This window comes from Arabidopsis thaliana (assembly GCF_000001735.4).
Source record: "Arabidopsis thaliana chromosome 1 sequence".
Lineage (NCBI taxonomy): Eukaryota > Viridiplantae > Streptophyta > Magnoliopsida > Brassicales > Brassicaceae > Arabidopsis > Arabidopsis thaliana.
The window spans coordinates 10,554,957-10,576,455 of record NC_003070.9 but is presented as its reverse complement, the minus strand read 5'-3'; the positions used below and the strand labels follow the sequence as shown (position 1 = coordinate 10,576,455).

The following is a 21,499-nucleotide window of genomic DNA, read 5'->3' as shown; positions in this document are numbered from 1 at the left end:
TCTACATTGTCGAATGAGAAAAATTACAAACAGTGGGCTAAGTTAACCATGAATAATATTCGAACCAAGCGAAAAACTTGGTTTGATCGATGGAACCTTAGACAATCTTCCAGCAGAGTCCTCATTATCACATATGGCTAGTTGTGAACTTTATGTTGGTTGGGTGGCTAGATGCCAGCAACTATCCGAAGACAAGCATGTTGTGTCTTTTGTCGAAATTAAGTGCTAGAGCAACAGGGGCGGAGGCAGAGTATTAATAGGAGGGTCACGCTGCACCCCTACTAATTTGCAAATTATACTATACTATGTTTTCAACATTAATCATCTTGACCACCATTAAAACTTTTGTTTGACCCCATTGACCCAACTAATTTAAATACAAGAAATGCAAAGGCCTAATATCTTTAAAAATTACACTCATTTTAAAAAACAAAACCCAAAAAGTTAGTGCAATCTTTAATTTACATGGGTTAATAAAAAAAATCATTCAAATTAATTAATTTTATACCAAATAAACAAAACAAACAAACAATTTTTTTTTTGTCTGTTCCGTTACCTAAAATTTAAATTATTTATTCGCTAACTCAAAATTTTTTTTTTTTTTTTTTGCCTTCTACTTGTATAAAAACTCTAAAATGTTAATTTTTACCCTCTCCTCACTCAAAATATATACAATGTTTTTTTTGTAGTTTTTTTTTTTTTTAATATTTTATAGATTAATTTATTTAGTATACTTTTTTGACTCTGATATTTCTGGCTCTGCCACTATAGAGCAATATGGAAGGGTACATCTTTGCAACACCTGTAGTCTGATTTATGTGGGAGCATGAATGCAACTCGTACCAATCTGTTGGGTAGGCTGAACCATGACGAATTTTAGTTGAAAAATCATACGTACTCCATGAACTATGAACTACGTCACAAAATCTTTCACTGCATGAATGATTTAATCAATCGAGGTTACTATTTTTTCATTACCATTCTTTCCATCATCTTCCACGCGGATATCACGTGAAAAATTCACGAGTTGATCCAAATAAAAATTGTTTTTTGTCTCAATTCCTCAATTTCTTTTTTCTCTCCAAGAGTTTATCAAGTATTTTTGTTTTAAAATGATTTCTTTCTTATTAGCAAAATGCACTTATTTCTGTTTTTGTTAAAAGTTGGTAAAAACTTATCTTTAAGTATTCAAGCTCTTTTGACAAAATACTAAAAAAAAAAAAAAGTATTCAAGCTCATCAACTAAATGAATCGGACAATGGATCATCCGTCGACCAAAAAACAAGACAACAATTTATGTCACATGAACGGCGTTTTGTTCTTGGAAGTTTCAAAACAGAGCATTTAATTGACAGCCGAGATGTTAGAATGCTTCCTTCCTTAATTTTGTTTTTGCTGAAAAGAATTTAAAGCAACCCACGCTAGCATGAATAGAGACATACGTGCCTTCGTTTCCATATTCTTAGTGTGGTTTACTTGGTTTGGTCAATAGGATAGTTTATTTCTTTCTTTCTTGTTAAACCCTAAAAGTTTTGAATATTTCTATCCCGATCAATCAAGTATGTGGTAGTCTTCAAACTTGTTATTTTTTTTTCTAGTTCGGAAGAGAAGATTAACGTCCAAATAAAAATATCATCAAAGGATGATACCAGACCAAATTAAAGGAACTATATACTAGTATTTGATATTGAATGATTTGTCAAAAAAAAAAAAAAAAAACCCATTCATAGTTTGAAAAGAAACATTTGTTTTCTGATGAAGTACCATAAATAGGACAATTTATTGTTTTGTTTATCATTTAGAAGAAAAAGCAAAACAACTTTCAGGACAGGGACAATTGAAAGTTCATCTAATAAACAAAAGGTGACCAATGAGTTATGGTCCTTACACTCACACAATGGTCGGCACAAACTGTCCCCGGATAGAGACAGCTATTTCGATTGCCTTACTCTCCAAGTCGTTATATATATGGTGATTCTAACACAATCTGCCTTTTCATTAATGATTTTTGTTTAAAGGGTCCATGCATGGGATAGATATCTTCGTTTTGTAATGTGTGTGTATTAAATAAAAATTATATGTGTTTGATTTTGAAAATTTTAGTGGCAATAATCCATGACTTGATGATGGTCTAGAGTCTAGACGTGTGCCACAGATGGTGGCTCTTTTGATTTTATTTTATTACGTGTAAGACACGAAGGACTATTGTCAACTCTTATTATGATAAAGTGATCGAAGTATGCAAAAGATGCAGCGAACTTTTTGTTGTTCATAATTTTTGGCAACTTTTTTTGTTGTTCACAATTTTTAAAGTTGTTGTAATAACTGAAAACCGCACTAAAAATACTAAAAAAAAATTGTAATAGTGAAAAAGAATATGTGTAGCCGAATCAATCCATGACAGAAATTCATATTTACATAATTTTACGATTTTTGTCGCCTACAATATAAAAAATGATTTTGATGTCTTTTTTTTTTTTTTGTATAGGAGGTAAACTATCGTTATATCGTGGCCCCAAAACCTTTTCCAGATTAGGACGATAACATTTGTCATATACTAATACTAGTCATTTGGTGATAGAATAATATATCGAGATTTTTAAATATCTGATACTCCTATTTCAAATTATATACTGAAGTATTATTTAAAGGACTAAATTACGATCTTTGGGATACTAATCTGATCTCTTACTAGATTCTTGAAGGCAACACCAACTTATGACAAACGATTCTCGCCTTATTCTATTTTTTTTTTGTTTTACAGTTTTACTCTAATGATGTTTGTTCCGACGAGACAACAACGACCCTTATGCCAAGTAACTGTCACCAATCACACTCGCTTTTCAAAGTCTTTTGTCTCTTTGCTTTCCATGTAGTTTTTATCATTTAATTTGAGTCTTATTATGATATTTCATTACAACACGAAATACTAAAACTCTAAAAGCTTATGGCCAAACTATTCATTTTGAAATTTCAAACTTCAAACCAATACTATTCCAAAATTTATTATAAAAGGTTCACAATATTTACCGGAAAATGTATTGATGATTATGTGTCAACGTTTACTAGTTTTTGAGAGAATTTGTTTGTACTCTTCACTAATTTTATTTATAAACCAGAAAAAAATGCAACAGAGACCAGCTGAGCTAGCAAAACTTCTACTTACACAAGCTTCAAGCTGGCTCCCACCGCTTCGAAAAAAAAAAATCTATTTGTTTTCACAAAAATATCTCCTGATAAACAAATTTAAAAAACCCTAAAATCTGGCTCTGCACAATAAACCAAACCGCAACCGGTTTTGGTTTAAGCCTGGTTTAACATATCCGCCGAATTCACGAAAGTGCCGTGGAAACCATACGGTACTCTTGACGGCAATTTAACGGTTGCTTCTAGTTCCAACGTAACGGCGTTAACAATATGAAGCTCCGATTCCCAACTCTCCTCGTCGTGAACAAACGACATAATGTAACCGTCATCTTCTCCGTCAGATTCTAACCCTCTAGGTAAGAAAAAAGGTTCACCACCGTATTTTTTACCGCCGTAAAAGTGATTTTTCACTTCTCCGGTAGAAAGATCAACTTTAGCGAATCCTGAGACTTTAGGCCACGGTTCAGCTATGGCTAGGTATGCGTACCGGGTTTTCCTCCCGAGAAGATTTCGGTTTACCATACCAGCTTCAAGATTCATCTGAACCGAACCGGGAATTATAGTTCTGCGTGTGGATTTCCCGGTTTTGAGATTTAACCGGATCTCTGATAAAACACTGTTGAGCTGCTCATCGCACTCGTTGAAGATCGAATCCGCCGGAGTCATGCAAGATCCGATCACTACAACCTCGTCTGTCTCCGGTGACTCCCAAGCGTTCCAAAGATGGAAACAAAAAGTCTCCGGTGACTCAACCCAAACCATCTCCGACGCATCTTTAGCGTTTCTAGGCAAAATTCCAAACCGGGAAATTTTCTCTCCGTCGTATTTAACCGGAGATTTCCCAAGAAACATATCGGAGAGCTTAAACACAACTTGTTGATCCGGAATCACAACGAAATTCTCAGTGATCGCGAAATCGTGCATCATCGTCGGACTGGCGAGAGGAATCTCAACGTCCGGTGATTTCTCACCTTCCGGCGAGAATTTAAAGTATTTCAAATACGGTTTCTTAACGACGTCGTAGCTCAACGCAAATAGCTCCTTCGTTACCGGATCAATCTTCGGGTGAGCGATCATGGCGGAGCTTAGTTGTCCGTCGAAATCGAATCTTCCGATGGTCTCTAAATCGCCATTGTCAGTGACACGAACTTGGTAAGGTAGATCATCTTCAGACATAGCTAATAACCGGTCGTGGAAGTAAACCAAACCGGCGTTAGCAACTCCGGTTCCGTTTTTGTGATTTAATAAACCGAATAAACCACGTGCGTAAAATAGCATCAACCGTGCGATTCCAGAGTGACCATGTAGCTCACCTATAGCTTTAGGGAAAATCGGAGAACCGAGTTGTTTCTCTTGAACCAATCTCTCGGTTTCCGTAAACCGGCACGAGTAACTCGCGTCTCCGTTAGTGATTTTAACGGCGTGAACCATACCGTCACCGTCGAATAGGTGATGACCAGAAACTGGCTCGAAGAGTGGATTAGCGCCGTTACGGAGGTAAACACCGTCAATGCAGTCAGGGATTTTTCCATCAACGGAGAGAGATGATTTAACGGATTGCTCCGGTACCGGAGCGTAGTTACCGGAGATCTGATGGCGAGGATCAACTGTTTTAGGGAGAGGTTTAGAACGTTCGCGTCTTAACAATGCGGTTTCGGCGAAGTCGAGTGCGGCGGAGGCGGCGCGTTGGAGAGGGTTCCAACGGGAAGTGTCTTTTTCGGGAATTATGGGGTTTGGAGAAGGGTAGTTTGGGAAATTCAGTAGATTTGGTGTGTCGGAGACGGAGTTTGCAGAGAGTTTACGGCGTCTTGGTTTAGTGTTGGTGAAACTAACGGAGGATGACGGCGAAGGAGCGTCGAGATCGGAGGGTGCAAAGGAGAGATTGAGTTTGGTTGGGTTTGGTGTTAATATGTAAGAACAAGCCATGAGAGCAAATGACTTAAGAAAAGAAGCTCGAGAGATTTTGAGTATTGGAGATGGAGAGAGAGTTTTGAGTATATATAGACTTTGTTTTGCGGTTTGGACTCAGAAATATTGAATACTTTATGTTTTCTATTTCTTACTTATTTAAATAAAGGAACGTAATCACATGAATTATTATTTTAATACTATAATGCTTTTTATTTTTTTTATTGGACTCCAAGCCAATGCCGAAACTAAACTACTAAATTTACTAAACCATTTTTTTGTTTTTTTTTGCTTTTTTGCATTAACCATTTTAATTGAGGAAGTGATCAAGCTTTCTTTCGGACTAATAGTTACATGTTAATGAATTGAGTAGTGTTCAATCTCTATACTCTTTTTAGGAGTAATATTTCAACATGCTAAAGAGTTTAGATTGCAAATTCAGTAGTCTTAACTCTTAACATCGGTAAAATGTATTCTCAAGTTATCAGTTTGACCATGCACGTGAGGTTACGTCATTGAATGTGTCCGTTTCTTTTACATAGAAAATGTAATGTTGTTAGAAAATTATTCGTATATATGATATATCATCAATACTCAATAGACATTAAAACATACAATCAAAATAGACACGGAACATACGATAACTTGATGCCTATATGAATATCGAAACTATCACCTGCATGAGAAATGTGAAGATTCAAATCGTGTAGGCAAAAAAAACAAAACAAAAAAACAAAAAAAAACGTGTAGACTTGAATTACAGAGGATAATTATCTTTGATCTAACCAGGACCAGGTCTGTTTTTTTCTTGTTTTTTTTTACCAGGTCTGTTGTTTCGCTTACAACAAATCATAAATTAGGTTGGTACGTAATCTGTCTATACGTATGTTGCTAGAAAACTCACTGGAAATTATACAATTCAATCGGTAAGCTGCAAATAGTTTGGTGTCATTACTTTAGTATAATGGTGTTCAGTTTATATATATATTTTTTTTTCCTTATACACTATTTTATTTAAGTTATCAGGAAGAGATTCTCCGCTACAGAGAGCTATTCAGAAACCAAAATATTTATACAAGAGAAAAAACTATTTTGAACCCGAGCTTTTTTAGCTAACAATCAACTCGAGTAGTAAAACTACGAGGAAGAAATCTAATATGAAAATAAGGGAAAAACAAACTAAAGATCGGTAGGAAGTCAATTCCGCTACGAATGTCGACCAATCGTGTTGGTTGTTAAAGATAAAAATAAGGTCGGTGTTCAATTTATCTATATGGTGTGAGCATCCCAAATTTTGAACTCGGTTGATTCTATAGACTGTTCAAACTTTTTAGTGATATTTTATGAGATGATGGATTGATTTCTTCTTCATCTTTAAATAAAATGTTTACTAGATCTCATAGTGAATAGAGACCAGATCTAACATGGTATATATATAAACATGCGTAGTATCCTAAATATGATTTTTAAAAATAAAATGCCATGGAGAAATACCATAAAATATCAGAAATGTTAAAAAAAAACTCAATTTGACTTTTATAAACCTGAAATAATGCATAAGAACAGTTTACACGCATGTACTTATAAGACTTGAACTTTCTATAGGTAATAATCAAAGTTTTGATATGAAGCTCGAAAGTCTCTATATATACAATATATATCTAATTGGTTTTAATGAAGATATGAGAAAAATCGAAGTTAAGCAACTTCAGGATTTGGTCGTTTAGTCAAACAAATAAGATTACCAATAACTTATTCAAACTTTCTTACCCAAAAAATAATCTTATTCAAACTTTAGTAACCTGACTCGCATGCATCATCTAGGAAATTTAATTTACACCGAAAGAAGGGGTATAAAAATTCCGCAAAATTTCTTTTAATAATGTATATAGACAGTTTTTATAAATTTGGTCGGTCCACGTTAAATTATGTTGGGCAGGTGGGCCGTAGAAGAGAAATACAAAAAAAGACTTACAATTTTGGGTCCACTCGACTCAATTCTACGTGACGACTAATTTGGTCTTTGGGTCTCTTTATTTTTTCGTTTTGATTTCCTTAAATTTCAAACCCAAAGTCATTTTATATATCACTAGATGAGTATTTTGAAAATTGTTAAAAGATATTTACATTGATTGTTGTTTTTGCTTATACATGCTTATTATTTGTTTATTTTTATATTATTAATAAAATTAGATCTATAATATGTTGTTAAAATTTTTATGGTTAGATTTATTTGTGACTCAAAATATCAATTTATATATTTTCATGTATAAAACCGATTATTTATAAGATTTTAATATTTTTTCACTATCATGAGTACATATAACAACAATATATGATATTTTTATACAATTCTGTGTAACTATGTTACTTGTGTGGTTTAAAATTTGCTAACTCGATTATAAATAAACCAATTCCTTGTTGTATGTACTTTAACAACATTGTGATAGGCTCAAGATTAAAGTTTGGATTAACATCAACTGAACAAGATCTGAAGAGTATTCGTATGAAAAAAATAAAAAGATAGCAAAAATTGAATGTCATTTAAGTCAACACTTCTCGATCTTCTGTCATTGCATATATCAATATCATGTCTTGGATGATTTGAAAATTGTCTAACTTGATTTCTCTTGATATAGTACTCCAACAACATTGTTATAGGCTCATAATTAAATATATATAATTGATATAAACTGAACAAGATTTCAAGAGTATTCATATGAAGAGAATAAAAGAAAGCAAAAATTAAAGTATCATTTAAGTCAATATTTTTAAATCTTATGTCATTGTATATATCTAGATAAGAGAAATGATCGTGTATTAAATTATTTAGTAGGTCTAATATTTTAAAGATTTATTATTTGAAAAACTTGAATGTCAATGTTATTAAAGACTCAAAAAAAATTTACTAAACTAATAAGAGGTTAGGTAGCAAACAACTACAACAAAAAAAAAATTAGTCATTATAGAGTAGTAATTATTGATAAAGAAAATTAGTAAAATAAAAAGAGTATAATGAAAATAATGCTTAATTTATTAACATAATTTTTGTTTTTAATTTTTATTTTGAAAAAATCAATTAAGAGTAGGATTTATGAAACATTTCATTTCCTAATTTAATTTTATTAAATTTTAATTTAAAAAAGATAGAATGACACATGTCATTTTTTTGTGTGATGATGTGTCATTCATATAGAGAGTGTTGCCTAACTTTCATATATATGATTTCGGTTGATTTGCAAGAACCATTGCACATTAATAAAGGGACGCCTATTCACTTTCTCAAAAGTAATACTTTCATTTCTAAGACATATCGTCAATTAAAATTCTAAGGTTTCCATTATGAGATATATATGTATATATAACTTGGGTTCAGCTTAGAATTTAGGGTGTATATAAATATGTCTATGTACCGCAAAATATGAATGATATAAGCAGAAAGTTTGAAGACAAAAAGTCATGAAATAGATGGGTGCATGAATGTTGTGTCGCCCTTTCTAAACTTAATTCCCATTTGCATATTAATAATATTCTCCTAAACATATCCAAATTTCTGTCAATGTTTTATTAAACATAACCAACTAGTATATATTGAAATGTCAGAATGATTATTCTATGTACACCATTCTAGTTATGCCTTTCGGCGTTATTCTCACATTGTTCGGTGAATTTTCTTAATTTTTACTTAAGACACAAGTATTCTATGAGTGGTTGGGTTATTTCTTTTATAGTTGTTTGTACTATTACTGAATCTTTATACTATATATATACTAGCTACTTCTACATTTATATATGTTTGTGTTTTTTTCCGGTTACAAAATAATTTAAACTTTGGCATGTAATATGATTTTGTTCGCACGTTGAAAGGAAACTTATAATAAGAGTAGAGACAATAGAGGTGTGCTGATGAATAGGTTGTGAGATTAATGTTACTGTCGTATATCAACACTCTTGTCCTACCTTTCTCTTCTTGCCTACTCCCTGTTTTTCTTTTGTCTTTCAAAATTATAGTTTTAGAATTACGATATTTAACAAGTAGGATTTTTTTTAAAAAAAACCTATGTCCATGTGATTATCAAATTTTGTAATAAGAGAAACTTCAATGTGCCACTCTCTATTAGGTAGTAGTAGAGTAGTACTAAAAACATCACACATAAGTAATTTAACTAATTCATTTTGAAACAAAACAATATTCGTCGTTTAAAGTATGAGTTATATGTTTAAATGGTTACCGAACAACTGTTAAGTGACATAAAATGTTGATAACTTTCTAGATGATAAGTTACGTATAGTCGCTAGTATGAAGAGAAGCCACAAACGGGTTTCCTTGGTCACCAATTTCATGTAACAATTATAATTAAGCTCCTTATACTATTTTTGGTCTGTGTATGTATTCTTCTCCTGTTATGAAAACAAAATCTACAACTATCTCAATTTTAGCGTGCTGGATAAACCCGTAGTTACTCTGTCGGAAGAGAAGAACTTCTATAGTGATCATATCTAGTTTTAACGAACCCATATGGCCATATCGAAGACTAATAATAATGGTTAATTTGCTTATCACAATCTTTCCATATCTCCTATAATATAAATTATACGAATGGGTATATGATTTTCAACGATCCCACATAAAGATTCACTTTTTGAATCGAGAAAACATTATTTTAGTCTTCGAACAAGAAATTTAATCATGGTTCTTCTCGAATATGAACGCTTTTAAATATTTTAACTTAATGTTTTTTCCACAATTCGCATGACTTTCACTTCGAATTTTTATTTTTAATTAAGAAATTAATACTTGGTTATAATAATTCTTAATACTTTCGCTAAAAGTCTTGTATAATATCATTGAAATGGATGATTTGATCCCAAGAACTTTTTTTTTTTAAACCGTTGAAATGGATGTATGTAACCAACAAAAGTATATATACAGAATCATACATGCATATTGGTATAATGTTGAAATTTTATGAGCTTCGAACTTGAATTTTTTTTGGTAATAAGTGGATCTACTCATGACATTTGAATTTCGTCGCGAGATTCCTAACATGGAAGAGGCAACCATGTCGACATGATTCATGAGTCACTTATGATCCTATCCTATCATGCAGATGCAGACATGTTTTGTCACATTAATGAAGCTACACGATCTGATCATGAACTGACAAGAGGCCGAAGTATGCAACTAAATGGACATTGATACTTACATATATTATACATGCATACAAATATGTGGAAGTGCATGTGTAGTGGTGCAAGTAGATGTATATAAAGCTGTCGTCGCAGCACATTACAATAGAGATGAGGATCATGTGTAGGGTCAATTTTTGGGTTGGCAAGAGGTAATTTGTACTTGAGTAAAAGTCTCGTGGGTTCTTAGTTTAGATACAAACCTAACTTTATTCAAATTTGGTAAAAGTAGGAAAACTTGTACGATATCCATTTGCCATATATGCACATTCACAACCCTTTGATTCTTGTATAGCCAATATATATTTTCTTAGATAATATCTTGAATAATTATTTTTTATGCGGGTCTCAAATCTCTGCGTGATACCAAAAAATAGGCAGAATCCAAGCTACTATAAAATTCTCACTACATGATTAATTACAATCATTTTGTTCGTTTTATTTTTTTGTGAGGATGCTTTAATTAAAGATCACGAGATTCTTTCTTCTTTTTATTTTATTTCATTAAAGTAAGATGATGTAATTAGAGATGTTTTCAATCATAAATTGATTATATATTACTAAATAATACAATATATACCAGTAACAGGTAGGTGATCGGTTTGGACTATATTTTTTGTGTCGTAAAACTTGATTGTAGTTTACCTATAAGATTTAAGTTGTTATTGTTTTAAACATAATTGGTAAAGATATAAATATTTTACTGAGTAAGTTATAAAAATCTTGTATCAACATATAAATCTTTATGTACTATTTTTAACTTTATATATCATAAATATTTTCATTAATTTAGTGTAATAATTTGATTTCAATTTTGAACCTCGTAATTCAATTAAATATATATATATATATTTTTAAAGTATTACATATGATAAGAAATTTTTATCTATTTTTTTGTTATAAATTACATATCGCAAACAGTAAGCTTTACAAAGTATGTATTTTTTAGTTTAGGATATTTAAGCATATATAAAATTTTAAAAACAATTTGTTGACAAAAATAAGCATATGGAGGGGAAACGTCATCTTTAGGCTACTGTACTGTCAGTAAGCAAACGGTAAGTCGTGAGATATATATGTTAATTATGTGATTGTGGTAACTATATATTTTGCCTATAAGTAAAAGGTTACGCCTACCATTTACTGTTCTTATCTATCATTTCTTAATATATATATAAAAGAAATCCATTTTACAAAAAAAAAAAAAAAAACTGTAAAAGAATGATAACAGTAATGGAAATAATGGAAAATCATCCGTTCTACACCAAGTGAAGCAATTCCAAAATCATTCATATACATATATACATCTAGGTATATTATAAATAGCTACAACTTGCATATTCATATACATATATACATCTAGGTATAATATACATAAATGCAAGTTGTTTACTGATTTTGTCCTCTTGATGAGTAAACAATGTTGAACAAAAAAAAAGATGAGTAACCAACATGACAGATCATATCAGTGCTCAGAGAGGCTTTCAAATTTGCTTTAGCACTGGATACTGCCAATGTCTGAATCACTCCAATTTAGGTGGACTTGAAAGCAACTTTGAAAAGTTGGTTTCAATCAGTAGTTTCTCTGTATACATAATGTTAATGTCACTGTCTCTTTTTTCACTCTATATTAATGTTATTGTGTATTTCTTAGTGACTTGTGCTCTATCTTTTGTTCCTAACTATATGGAATCAATGTTCTTAGTGACTTCTTGTGAATAATACTATGAACAATATATCAGAATAGCAAATTTTGTTCGTTTAAAAAAAAAAAAAGAATGAATCCGAATAAGAAACTCGACTACCCTTAACTTGTAGAACATCGAATTTTTAATCTTTAGAAATAAAGGAAACTCATATTTTTTATACTCTCTATTTATTTTAGGGCTTAGTAAGAGCAGATATAGTTAAACAATAGCTTAAAATTCTATATTGACTTAAAAAAATAAAACGAAGAAAGTAAATAAAAGGAGTGGGCAGAAACTCGTAAGAAAACGAGAGATATCATTGGCCAAATTGGCTTTCAAGGTAAAAAGAAATCTCATTGGTATATGAATGTGACAATCCAACAAGTGGCTTCATCGTTTGGAGACAAAATGTACTATGTTTCTCTAAAGTTGAATTGGAAGGCATCTTTCACTCATTTCTTAGTGGCTCATGACATAGACTTTTTGTAATTTTTGTTTCTCACCTTTTTTTGGTTCATAGTGGATTTTTTTAGGTCGTTTAGCTTCACATATTTTTGCTATGATCCACGGCTTGATGATCGAACCTCCACAACTCATCAATCTAATTAAACCCTAAAATTACTCTGATAATATCTATTAGATATATACAACTAGCTTTTGTGGCGACTGCCATGCCGCAATGTCTATATATATAGCATGTGATAATATTTTTTCGGGTAAAAAATATTTCATGTTATACGAGTATACATACAGAGGACACAAATTTTAATCATTTACATCACAAAATATATCTAACAATCTATATAGCAGTTTTATTTTATTGAACTTCTAAATCAGAAAACTGTTGCAACTACTAAAACTTTGGCTACCATGACTTTGAGTCTTCTTTGTTGACATCTGATCCAGTTTCTATTGGTCTAGTTCCCCTCCGTTTTGCTTTATGCGGATCTTCTTTATTTGTAAGGACTGCCTCTTAGAACCCTAATTCACATAAGATTATATATAGTTGACAATTGACATCATGCATGTTGAACTTTTGATTGGATTAATCCTTTAGTAGTATAACACTTTCTGAGAATGAATGAAACCTTCAAAAGTCATGCTATTGTTTGATCAATAATCTTGTTCAGCTATTCTTTTATAATGCGACCCACTTCGTTATATTTGACATAGCATCAAATTTTTTAATCATGTATATATGGACTCGGTTTTGATTTAGCTATTTTTTGGTTTTTATTTTCTCAAAAAACCTTTTCAGGATTATGAAGTTATTATAGTTAAAAAAAAAGTTATTATAGTAACCATTTGAAACCAACTTTAGTACGAATACGTTTGGTACAATTTTGGTTTTTGATTCAAATTTAGTTTTCTGGTAAAAATCTTTTTCAATTAAAAAGTTATTATGCCTAGGGTTTTCTTTTCGGTTTCGGTTCTTTTCTTTTTGCGACATAAAATAAAACCACGTCAAAAGTATTAAAATCCAAATTGATAAAGATAATTACATCCTTTTTTATTCGATTTGAACTGATTACTATGTATACACATGTTAGATTGATGGCCAAATATTATTAACACATGGTGAGCACCAAAACACAACAAATATAAGGGATAATTCGGTTAGCCACATGGACTGCACATACGGCTATATAAAGACTAAGTTGGTACAATAAATTAAATCTCACCAACTTATCATTACAACTTGTCATTAGAAAGATCTCATGTCTACATCTATTACTACTTTAAAGAGGCAAAATCATTTACAAAAATATTCAAGAATCCGACATATACATGCATTATTCAGGAAAATTCGGATATTGGATACTATTGGCACATGGAACGATCTTTATGCATATCTTTCCGTGGCCATTTTCTGATATATTTTTTATTTTTTTTGTGTGATTTGATTATTGAAAATGCTGAATGATTGAGTAATCGAGGATATATAAACCATTTAATGTTTTGGAGAAAAATATTGAAAATCAGTATACTAGTATTTGTTTTTGTCCATTATAAAAAATTGAGAGAATCCTATGGTGGTGAAGAACTCACCGGAAAAACTACCAACGGCCAATACCTACCAAGCAATGGTCATAATCATCATATTGATTGGTTGTATCTTTTTTTTTTCTCTTTTAAAAATAATAATTGTAGTACCCTACAGACAAATATTTCAAAAGATTCCTCCAAAAAAATATCTCCGCATTAATTCATATGTTAGAAGGCTAGGTATAATATGTTCGATGGACGGAAAAAGGAAGTTGAATCTTCGAGTTTGACGGAAAATAAGATCATGTCCTTATCTCCACAAAAACATATCTCCACAGCATATAACGAGATGATCACATAGTTCATTAATCTCTCAAATTTTAGTCTCATGTACGTTGTTTTTAACTTTTAATTACTGTTATTAAAACAGTTGATATCATTTAACATTTACGTACGTTAAAACATAATTTCGTATACAGGCTTAGATTTAATTAGTAGTTAATAAATTATTGTTTTTGCATTTTATATATGATGTGATTTTTAGTCATCAATCTTTAATCATGCGAAGACATTTATACATTTTTTTCTTTCTATCATTCTTATTCTCCACTTAAAAATAAATGTACAATTTAGAAATAGAATTATTTCTTTTTACGATATGCGAATTCAAACAGATGATGCCATATCGACATAACTAACACAAACTGTATATGTCAGTTTAGTAATGGTGAGAGCTCTCTTTCGATAAAAAAATGAATCAAGTTATGTTATCTAAAACTGAACTTGAGATTTTGGTCTAGACTAAAAATTTACCTTTGTATCACCACCATATGTAACAAGACCCATATATTGTATGGGCAAATGATAATAGTATAGGCCCATTATTAAGCCCATTTCATAGAATTAATTACTCGCAAAAGGAATTATATTTGTATATTGTTAATTTGCACGTATCATTCTTAATTAACTTCATAAGATAGTAATAATTAATCCAACAAAAGAACTGTCATTAGGACATCTACAGATTCTTCTACACTAAAAGATTTGCGGCAGTTACTTAAAATATTAAAATGAATAAATAGATATACTCTGGTTTACGTCTTCTCGATTACCAATTTACAACAAAACAAAAAAAAATGAGGAAGAGCTGAAAGATTCGCGACGAAGCAAAACGACAGTGTTATCTATCGCCGCCTTGTTGTTCTGTAAGAATCTGAAAAATCTGATCTTTGTCTTTCCTTTAATGTTTTTTTAGCTTCGATCACTTGTTCTATCGATTCTTGCTTCTCTGTTTCTTCATCGATTTCGCTTCTTCTAGTGGATTTCTCTTTGCCCCTTTTCTTCTAGGGTTTGATCCACTGAATTGGAATTTGGATTCTAGTTCAATCGATTTCTATTACAGAATCTGGAAATTTGATTAGTGTTAGTGTTAGTGATGGTGCTGATTCTCCATTTCAGGTTTAACAAGTGTAGAGGAACCAAAGTTGAAAACTTTGAACTTCCCATTGATTTTAATGTTAATTACTGATCATTCGAATCTGAAATTGAAGCATATGAGTGCTTAATCTGTGAGTGTTAGAAGAAGTAGAAGAAGATGCAGAGGGTTAGGGTTTCATCTCAAAGAGCAGTTGTGCATAAGCTTGGTGATTCTCAGATGACATTATCTCCCAAATTTAGAGTAGCTGCATCGATACAATCGACATTGTTCGATAGATCATCGGAATTAGAACTGTCTCTTAGAGGAGAGCCCTTGATTCCCGGTTTACCAGACGATGTTGCGCTTAACTGTCTTTTACGGGTTCCAGTTCAAAGCCATGTATCGAGTAAATCCGTGTGCAAGAGATGGCATCTTTTGTTTGGTACTAAAGAGACGTTTTTCGCTAAGCGTAAGGAGTTCGGGTTTAAAGACCCGTGGCTGTTCGTTGTCGGGTTTAGTAGATGCACTGGGAAGATCCAGTGGAAGGTTTTGGATTTGAGGAATCTCACTTGGCATGAAATCCCTGCTATGCCTTGCAGAGATAAAGTTTGTCCTCACGGTTTTAGATCGGTTTCGATGCCTCGCGAAGGTACTATGTTTGTATGTGGTGGAATGGTTTCGGATTCTGATTGTCCTCTTGATTTGGTGTTGAAGTATGATATGGTGAAGAATCATTGGACTGTCACTAACAAGATGATAACCGCGAGGTCGTTTTTCGCTAGCGGTGTGATCGATGGGATGATATACGCGGCAGGTGGAAATGCTGCGGATTTATATGAGCTTGATTGTGCCGAGGTTTTGAACCCTTTGGATGGGAATTGGCGGCCAGTTTCGAACATGGTAGCTCATATGGCGTCTTACGACACAGCGGTTTTAAACGGGAAGCTTTTGGTAACGGAAGGATGGTTATGGCCGTTCTTTGTATCCCCGAGAGGTCAAGTTTATGACCCGAGGACGGATCAATGGGAAACAATGTCAATGGGGCTAAGAGAAGGATGGACCGGGACGAGTGTCGTGATTTATGATCGGTTGTTTATAGTTTCGGAGTTAGAGAGAATGAAGATGAAGGTTTATGATCCGGTTACAGATTCGTGGGAGACGATTAACGGACCGGAATTGCCTGAGCAGATTTGTAGACCGTTTGCGGTTAACTGTTATGGGAACAGAGTATATGTGGTTGGTAGGAATCTTCATCTCGCGGTTGGGAATATTTGGCAGTCGGAGAATAAGTTTGCTGTGAGGTGGGAGGTTGTTGAGTCGCCGGAGCGTTATGCAGATATAACTCCATCGAATTCTCAGATTCTTTTTGCTTAAAAGAGATTTGATCAGTCTGTTTGGTATGGTTTCCAAATGTCTGTGAACCATATTGTATGAATAAGTAAAAACTTGTCTTAGTAACATCATCATGATGTTTGAACTCTTGTATCATATATACTCATGTGCGTGTATAACTTTAAGTCCGAAACTGTTAAATATTACATGGACTGGATTGTTGTTCTAGGCTTGTTCACACAATTTTCAAAAACATTTATTATTATTTACTGTTCTCTTATTGTTTTCTAAATAATACTTTCATTTCAATATACAGTATATGTATAGTTTAAAGTTTTTTCACACATATTAAGAATACATTTAAAAAAATTTCTTCCCTAATTTATACACTATTTTCATTGGTCAAAACATTAAAAAGAGGAAGAAATTGGAAATATAATCAAAAATTTACATTTGTAAATATAAAACACAATTGTTATGAAACAAAATCTGAAGTCCAAAATGACACTTAATATGATTAAAAAAACATTGTATTGGAAGAAGAAGGCAATGTCAAGTGCTCAAAATTCATCAATCTAACTAGGTGGTAAAGAAATCTACTAAAGATAGTGAAAATAAATTCACTAAGGACTATGAGAAATTGTGTGTTTGATGGATTTTATTGTCAGTATTATATTCGATACTTAGATATATCTTGAGATAGAAAAATGTATTACATTTTTTTTTTTTTAAATTAGTTTGAACTACTTATGTGCTATCTAGAACATCAAGAGTTTGTTTCTAGAACAAAATTGTGTTCCTCCTCTTCTAATTTTGCAATTATTCACCAACAAGAAATTACAATATTTTCTATAAATAGTTTTGTATATGACTCATATGACCAAATACCAATGGCAATCTCGTTCAACAATTACTGTCTTTTTTTTTTTCTTTTTTTTTTGCAGACTTCCAATTATAAGTGTATTTTAACATTAATTGGTGTATAATATAGAAGTAACGAGTCTCGAAAAATAATTTTGCTTTTCTTATAATATAGAGGGATGATCAAGTTGGGCCAATACTGTTTTCGAAATGGATAACAGCCTAAAAGAAACTTAAATTAATTGAAAAGCGTCGAATGTGAAATCCAATCTTATCGAGCTTCTAATCAAACCAATAAGCATTCTCACTTTTCATTTTTTTTCTTGCTAGCTTATCTAGTTATCTTATCATACTTAGCCTCGATCACAATACAAAGTATACACATATTGACATATGCTTTTGCTTCTTATTTCTTTTATGCAAAATGCTAAAAAATTGAGTTATCGATCGATGGATTTAATATACAAACAAAACCAGCTATCTATAAACATTTTTACGTAGAATATACTGTTTAATAAATCAAACTTTCAACTAAGACGTTGTCGGTGTGATATTTTCTTAATTACTAATTATTTTTTGCTTAGATATGAACAATGAAGTTCAAATTTCAAGGAAAAGAAGAAGCTTGGGCTTTGTATTGGATTTTTCAATAGTTCAATCTACCAAGTTCTTAAAGATGGAACTAAGATTTAAAAGAGCCAACTGAAAAAGGAACTTGTCTTTAGAAAAACACTACACGCACAGGCACATGCTACCTCCCATCTTCTCCCCCAACTTAGTCTTTCGTCTATTGTATTTAGACATTTCAATTTATTTTTCTAAAAACCATCTTTATCTTTGTTATCTTCTTTTTGCTATTGTACTTTCACTAAAGTATGTTCCCAAATGGTGATCTTCATCACTAAGTTTATTTAATACAATATACATATGTAAACCACGATCTAGCATCTATTTTAGTTTTAACAGTGTTTGAATTATGTATAAGATTAGGTTGTGTATAGCATCTAAATGAATATGTCTTTTATTTTGAGCACACAAAAGCTATTATTTTAACTATGGTGTCTCCCAACTTTTAGTTTTAGATAGCATTATAATATTGAAGAATGAAAGAGTATATGTAGTAGATTGTGATCTTTATCAACATGCGAACTTGATTCGAACATGGGAAAGATAGAATATGATGGATTGACCACATTGGTCGTCACTCTTTACATTTTGTAGATTCATTGCTGGAATTAAAGCAATGGAAGATACACAAGCATATGCTTTCTTCTCTTTTCTTCCTTTCTTTTTGCTTATTATTTTCATTCATTTTTAATGATATTTCCCATTATCATTTTTGGAAAAATAGTATTCTAGATACAATTAATGTTTTAATACGTTGATATTTATCATATTCCTGTTTTCTCTCTAGTACATATTGTAACTTTTCTTGTTTAAACATTAAAGCTATTTTCTTTACTTTTTCAAGCTTTCGTTTTTCAAAACTTCTTTTACAAATCAGATCACATGCTGATGACATGCATATAATAGTAATTACATGACTTTGTTTAAAACAATATTTATTTTGGGTTAGGGAACCTAGTTTAACGAATTTGGTTTTTGTGTAAAGAAATTATGGATTTCAACAGAATTTCTAGTCGGTAGAAGTTATCTAAAACCACGTACGTAGAGGTTGGTGAATCTAGTATTACTCTCTCGATCCATTATTGGGGTTCTGGAGTATCTAAGTTCTAATTTTTTGTTTCGTAGGTGTTTTCATATTATAGTATTTACTCGATCGCTGAAAAACGTAAACATTAAACAGAAACAAAGGGGTACAGTTTAAGATTTTCGTAGTTCAAACAACTTCGAAAAAGCACTGAATCAAATCTGTCATAACCACTAGGCATGGTCAAACCGGTTATAATGACTGTTAATAGCTAGGGAGTAATTGACGATAGAACAGAGCTTTACATGAAATCATTTCCCCTATACCTCAAGCGCGATATCTTTTTTTTTCTATCACAGAGTTAATCTTACTAGCATAAGTAGATTCAATCCGATCGATGGCACACTTTGGTCAGTTTGGTGAATATATGTTGAGATCAAGCACATTGACAACATTACACATTTGGCTGAACTTAGGGCCCTTTGAATGATAGTAGTTTTGTTTTAATAAAAATGTCTAGGCTAGTATACGTGATCACTATCTTTAACTCCTACTGTGGGAGTTCGAAACTAGTCAAGCTGGAAAAGACATGGAGAGTTTAAGACCACTAGGCCATCAACTCCCGGCCAAACGATAGTAGTTTTGCGTGAGTCTTAAGTTTTAAGTTTTGTTTTCAGAGAAAAAGAAACAAAACCCCATTTAGTCTCCAATCAAAATTCCAAAAAAAAAAGTTTTCCTACTTCTTGTCTTAAGATTTTCTCTTTTATTTAAAAAGCTAAGATCTAGCTAATTTTATTCTCAAAATCTAAGAACCAAAAAAAAAAAAAAAAAAAAACTGCAACCATTTTAAACAGTCACTTTTTTCTTACATGTTAGACGTATATGATCTACACGTTTACATATGAGATTAACGATGTATTTGTTTTGGTTAGAGCATTTGCTTCTATGCGTGTTGGCTGTTTCAATTCAATAACATAGAATTGTTATTAATTTTCGGTTTCTAAGAGAAGGGTTTCCGATTTTCATATGAAATATCAAATAAATTGAAAAGGAGCCAGAGATTGATTCCTAACCATATTACTTAACTCGAAAGGTTTAATTAGTGGATTGTTAGTGACATAATTATCAATTATTTTGTTGAGTAATTAAACATGTGCCTTCTCTTTGCTTTAACATGGACGGACCAATCTTTTTGCTCTTTATCTCTCTCTCTTTTACGTCGAATTTTTCATAAGTCGTAACCACCAACCTCACTAATTCATTAGTCATCCATCACATCTATCCCCATTAATAGCAATGTTCGTTATTTTTATTTTCCAACAAAATAAAATAAATTGGTCAGTCTTTATCTTTCTTACCAAACTAGATATATATTGGTGGATAAAGTTTGAAAAACAATGGTTAAAGAAGTTTCGTTTCTAGTTGTCAAAGTAGAAAACCTACGTTCAATTTTGCAAGAAAAAATAGATGAGTTTTCTTCTTACTTAAGAGAAATAAATCAATATAAGATTTTTCTGCTTACATAAGAGAAGTAAAATCATTGTAAGAGACTTTAAAAGTTATATATGTTCAAATTTGTTGCATGAAATCTATATTTAAGGAAAAATTTTTTTGACTAATTGAAAAGAAAAACTCGGCTTGGATATAACTATTGATCATGGTAAATTCTAAGCGATCCTCGTTGTTAATCAAGCAATTCTCTTACTGTTATAACATTAAGAATAAGCTATAAGCATCGGGATCCAAAATTTCAGACACAGCTAACAAATTGCTTAGTTCACGCCTAAATATTCGATTAGCCACGAGATATAACAACATTTTTCTTTTTAAAACACGAGATTTAACAATATATGTTAATTTTAATTTATAACCTTTATTACATTAGAATCTCGAGTTAAGATTGTTGAATCAGATCGGAGGAATCTAAGATGTCATAAAGCGCACCACATGCATCAGCTCATTTGTCTTATTCCAAAACAAGTAAGTATACACAGGCATATTCATATGTTGTATATTAATGTATATATGTAGGATGTAACAAATAAACAAGTATCGTTATAGTGAAATTCATCTTCCAAAAGTTACTAGATTCTTGTTTAGCAAAAACAAAAAAGTTACTAGATTCTTGGGTTGGTTACGAAAAAAATAAAATTGGGTCACTTTTGTTGCATCATTTCATAAAGCAGGCTACTTTACATATGTTTTCAGATCTCTATTCCATTTAATATATTTGAAATTTTCAGAAATTAATCAATATCCGATATACAGTATAACCTCTATTTGGGACTGCAAAATTTTATTAATTTAGAGAGGTATTAA

The 21,499-nt window shown here is 31.7% G+C and overlaps 2 protein-coding genes across 2 annotated transcripts; one reads left to right on the top strand and one right to left on the bottom strand.

The window, feature by feature from the left end:
* Window positions 1–3,090: 3,090 nt before the first annotated feature.
* NCED5 (nine-cis-epoxycarotenoid dioxygenase 5) lies at window positions 3,091–5,146 on the bottom strand. The gene has a single exon (NM_102749.3). It carries the CDS (start codon window positions 5,071–5,073, stop codon window positions 3,304–3,306), a length of 1,770 nt encoding a protein of 589 aa, NP_174302.1. The 5' UTR covers window positions 5,074–5,146; the 3' UTR covers window positions 3,091–3,303.
* Window positions 5,147–14,910: 9,764 nt separating this feature from the next.
* On the top strand, window positions 14,911–16,960 carry AT1G30090 (Galactose oxidase/kelch repeat superfamily protein). Its single transcript, NM_102748.2, has 2 exons — window positions 14,911–15,124; window positions 15,378–16,960. Exon 2 carries the CDS (start codon window positions 15,514–15,516, stop codon window positions 16,708–16,710), a length of 1,197 nt encoding a protein of 398 aa, NP_564347.1. The 5' UTR covers window positions 14,911–15,124; window positions 15,378–15,513; the 3' UTR covers window positions 16,711–16,960.
* The last annotated feature ends 4,539 nt before the right edge of the window (window positions 16,961–21,499 follow it).

Coding starts and splice junctions, on each gene's coding strand:
- NCED5 (NM_102749.3), bottom strand. CDS start 5,073: ATGGCTTGTTCTTACATATTAACACCAAACCCAACCAAACTCAATCTC.
- AT1G30090 (NM_102748.2), top strand. CDS start 15,514: ATGCAGAGGGTTAGGGTTTCATCTCAAAGAGCAGTTGTGCATAAGCTT.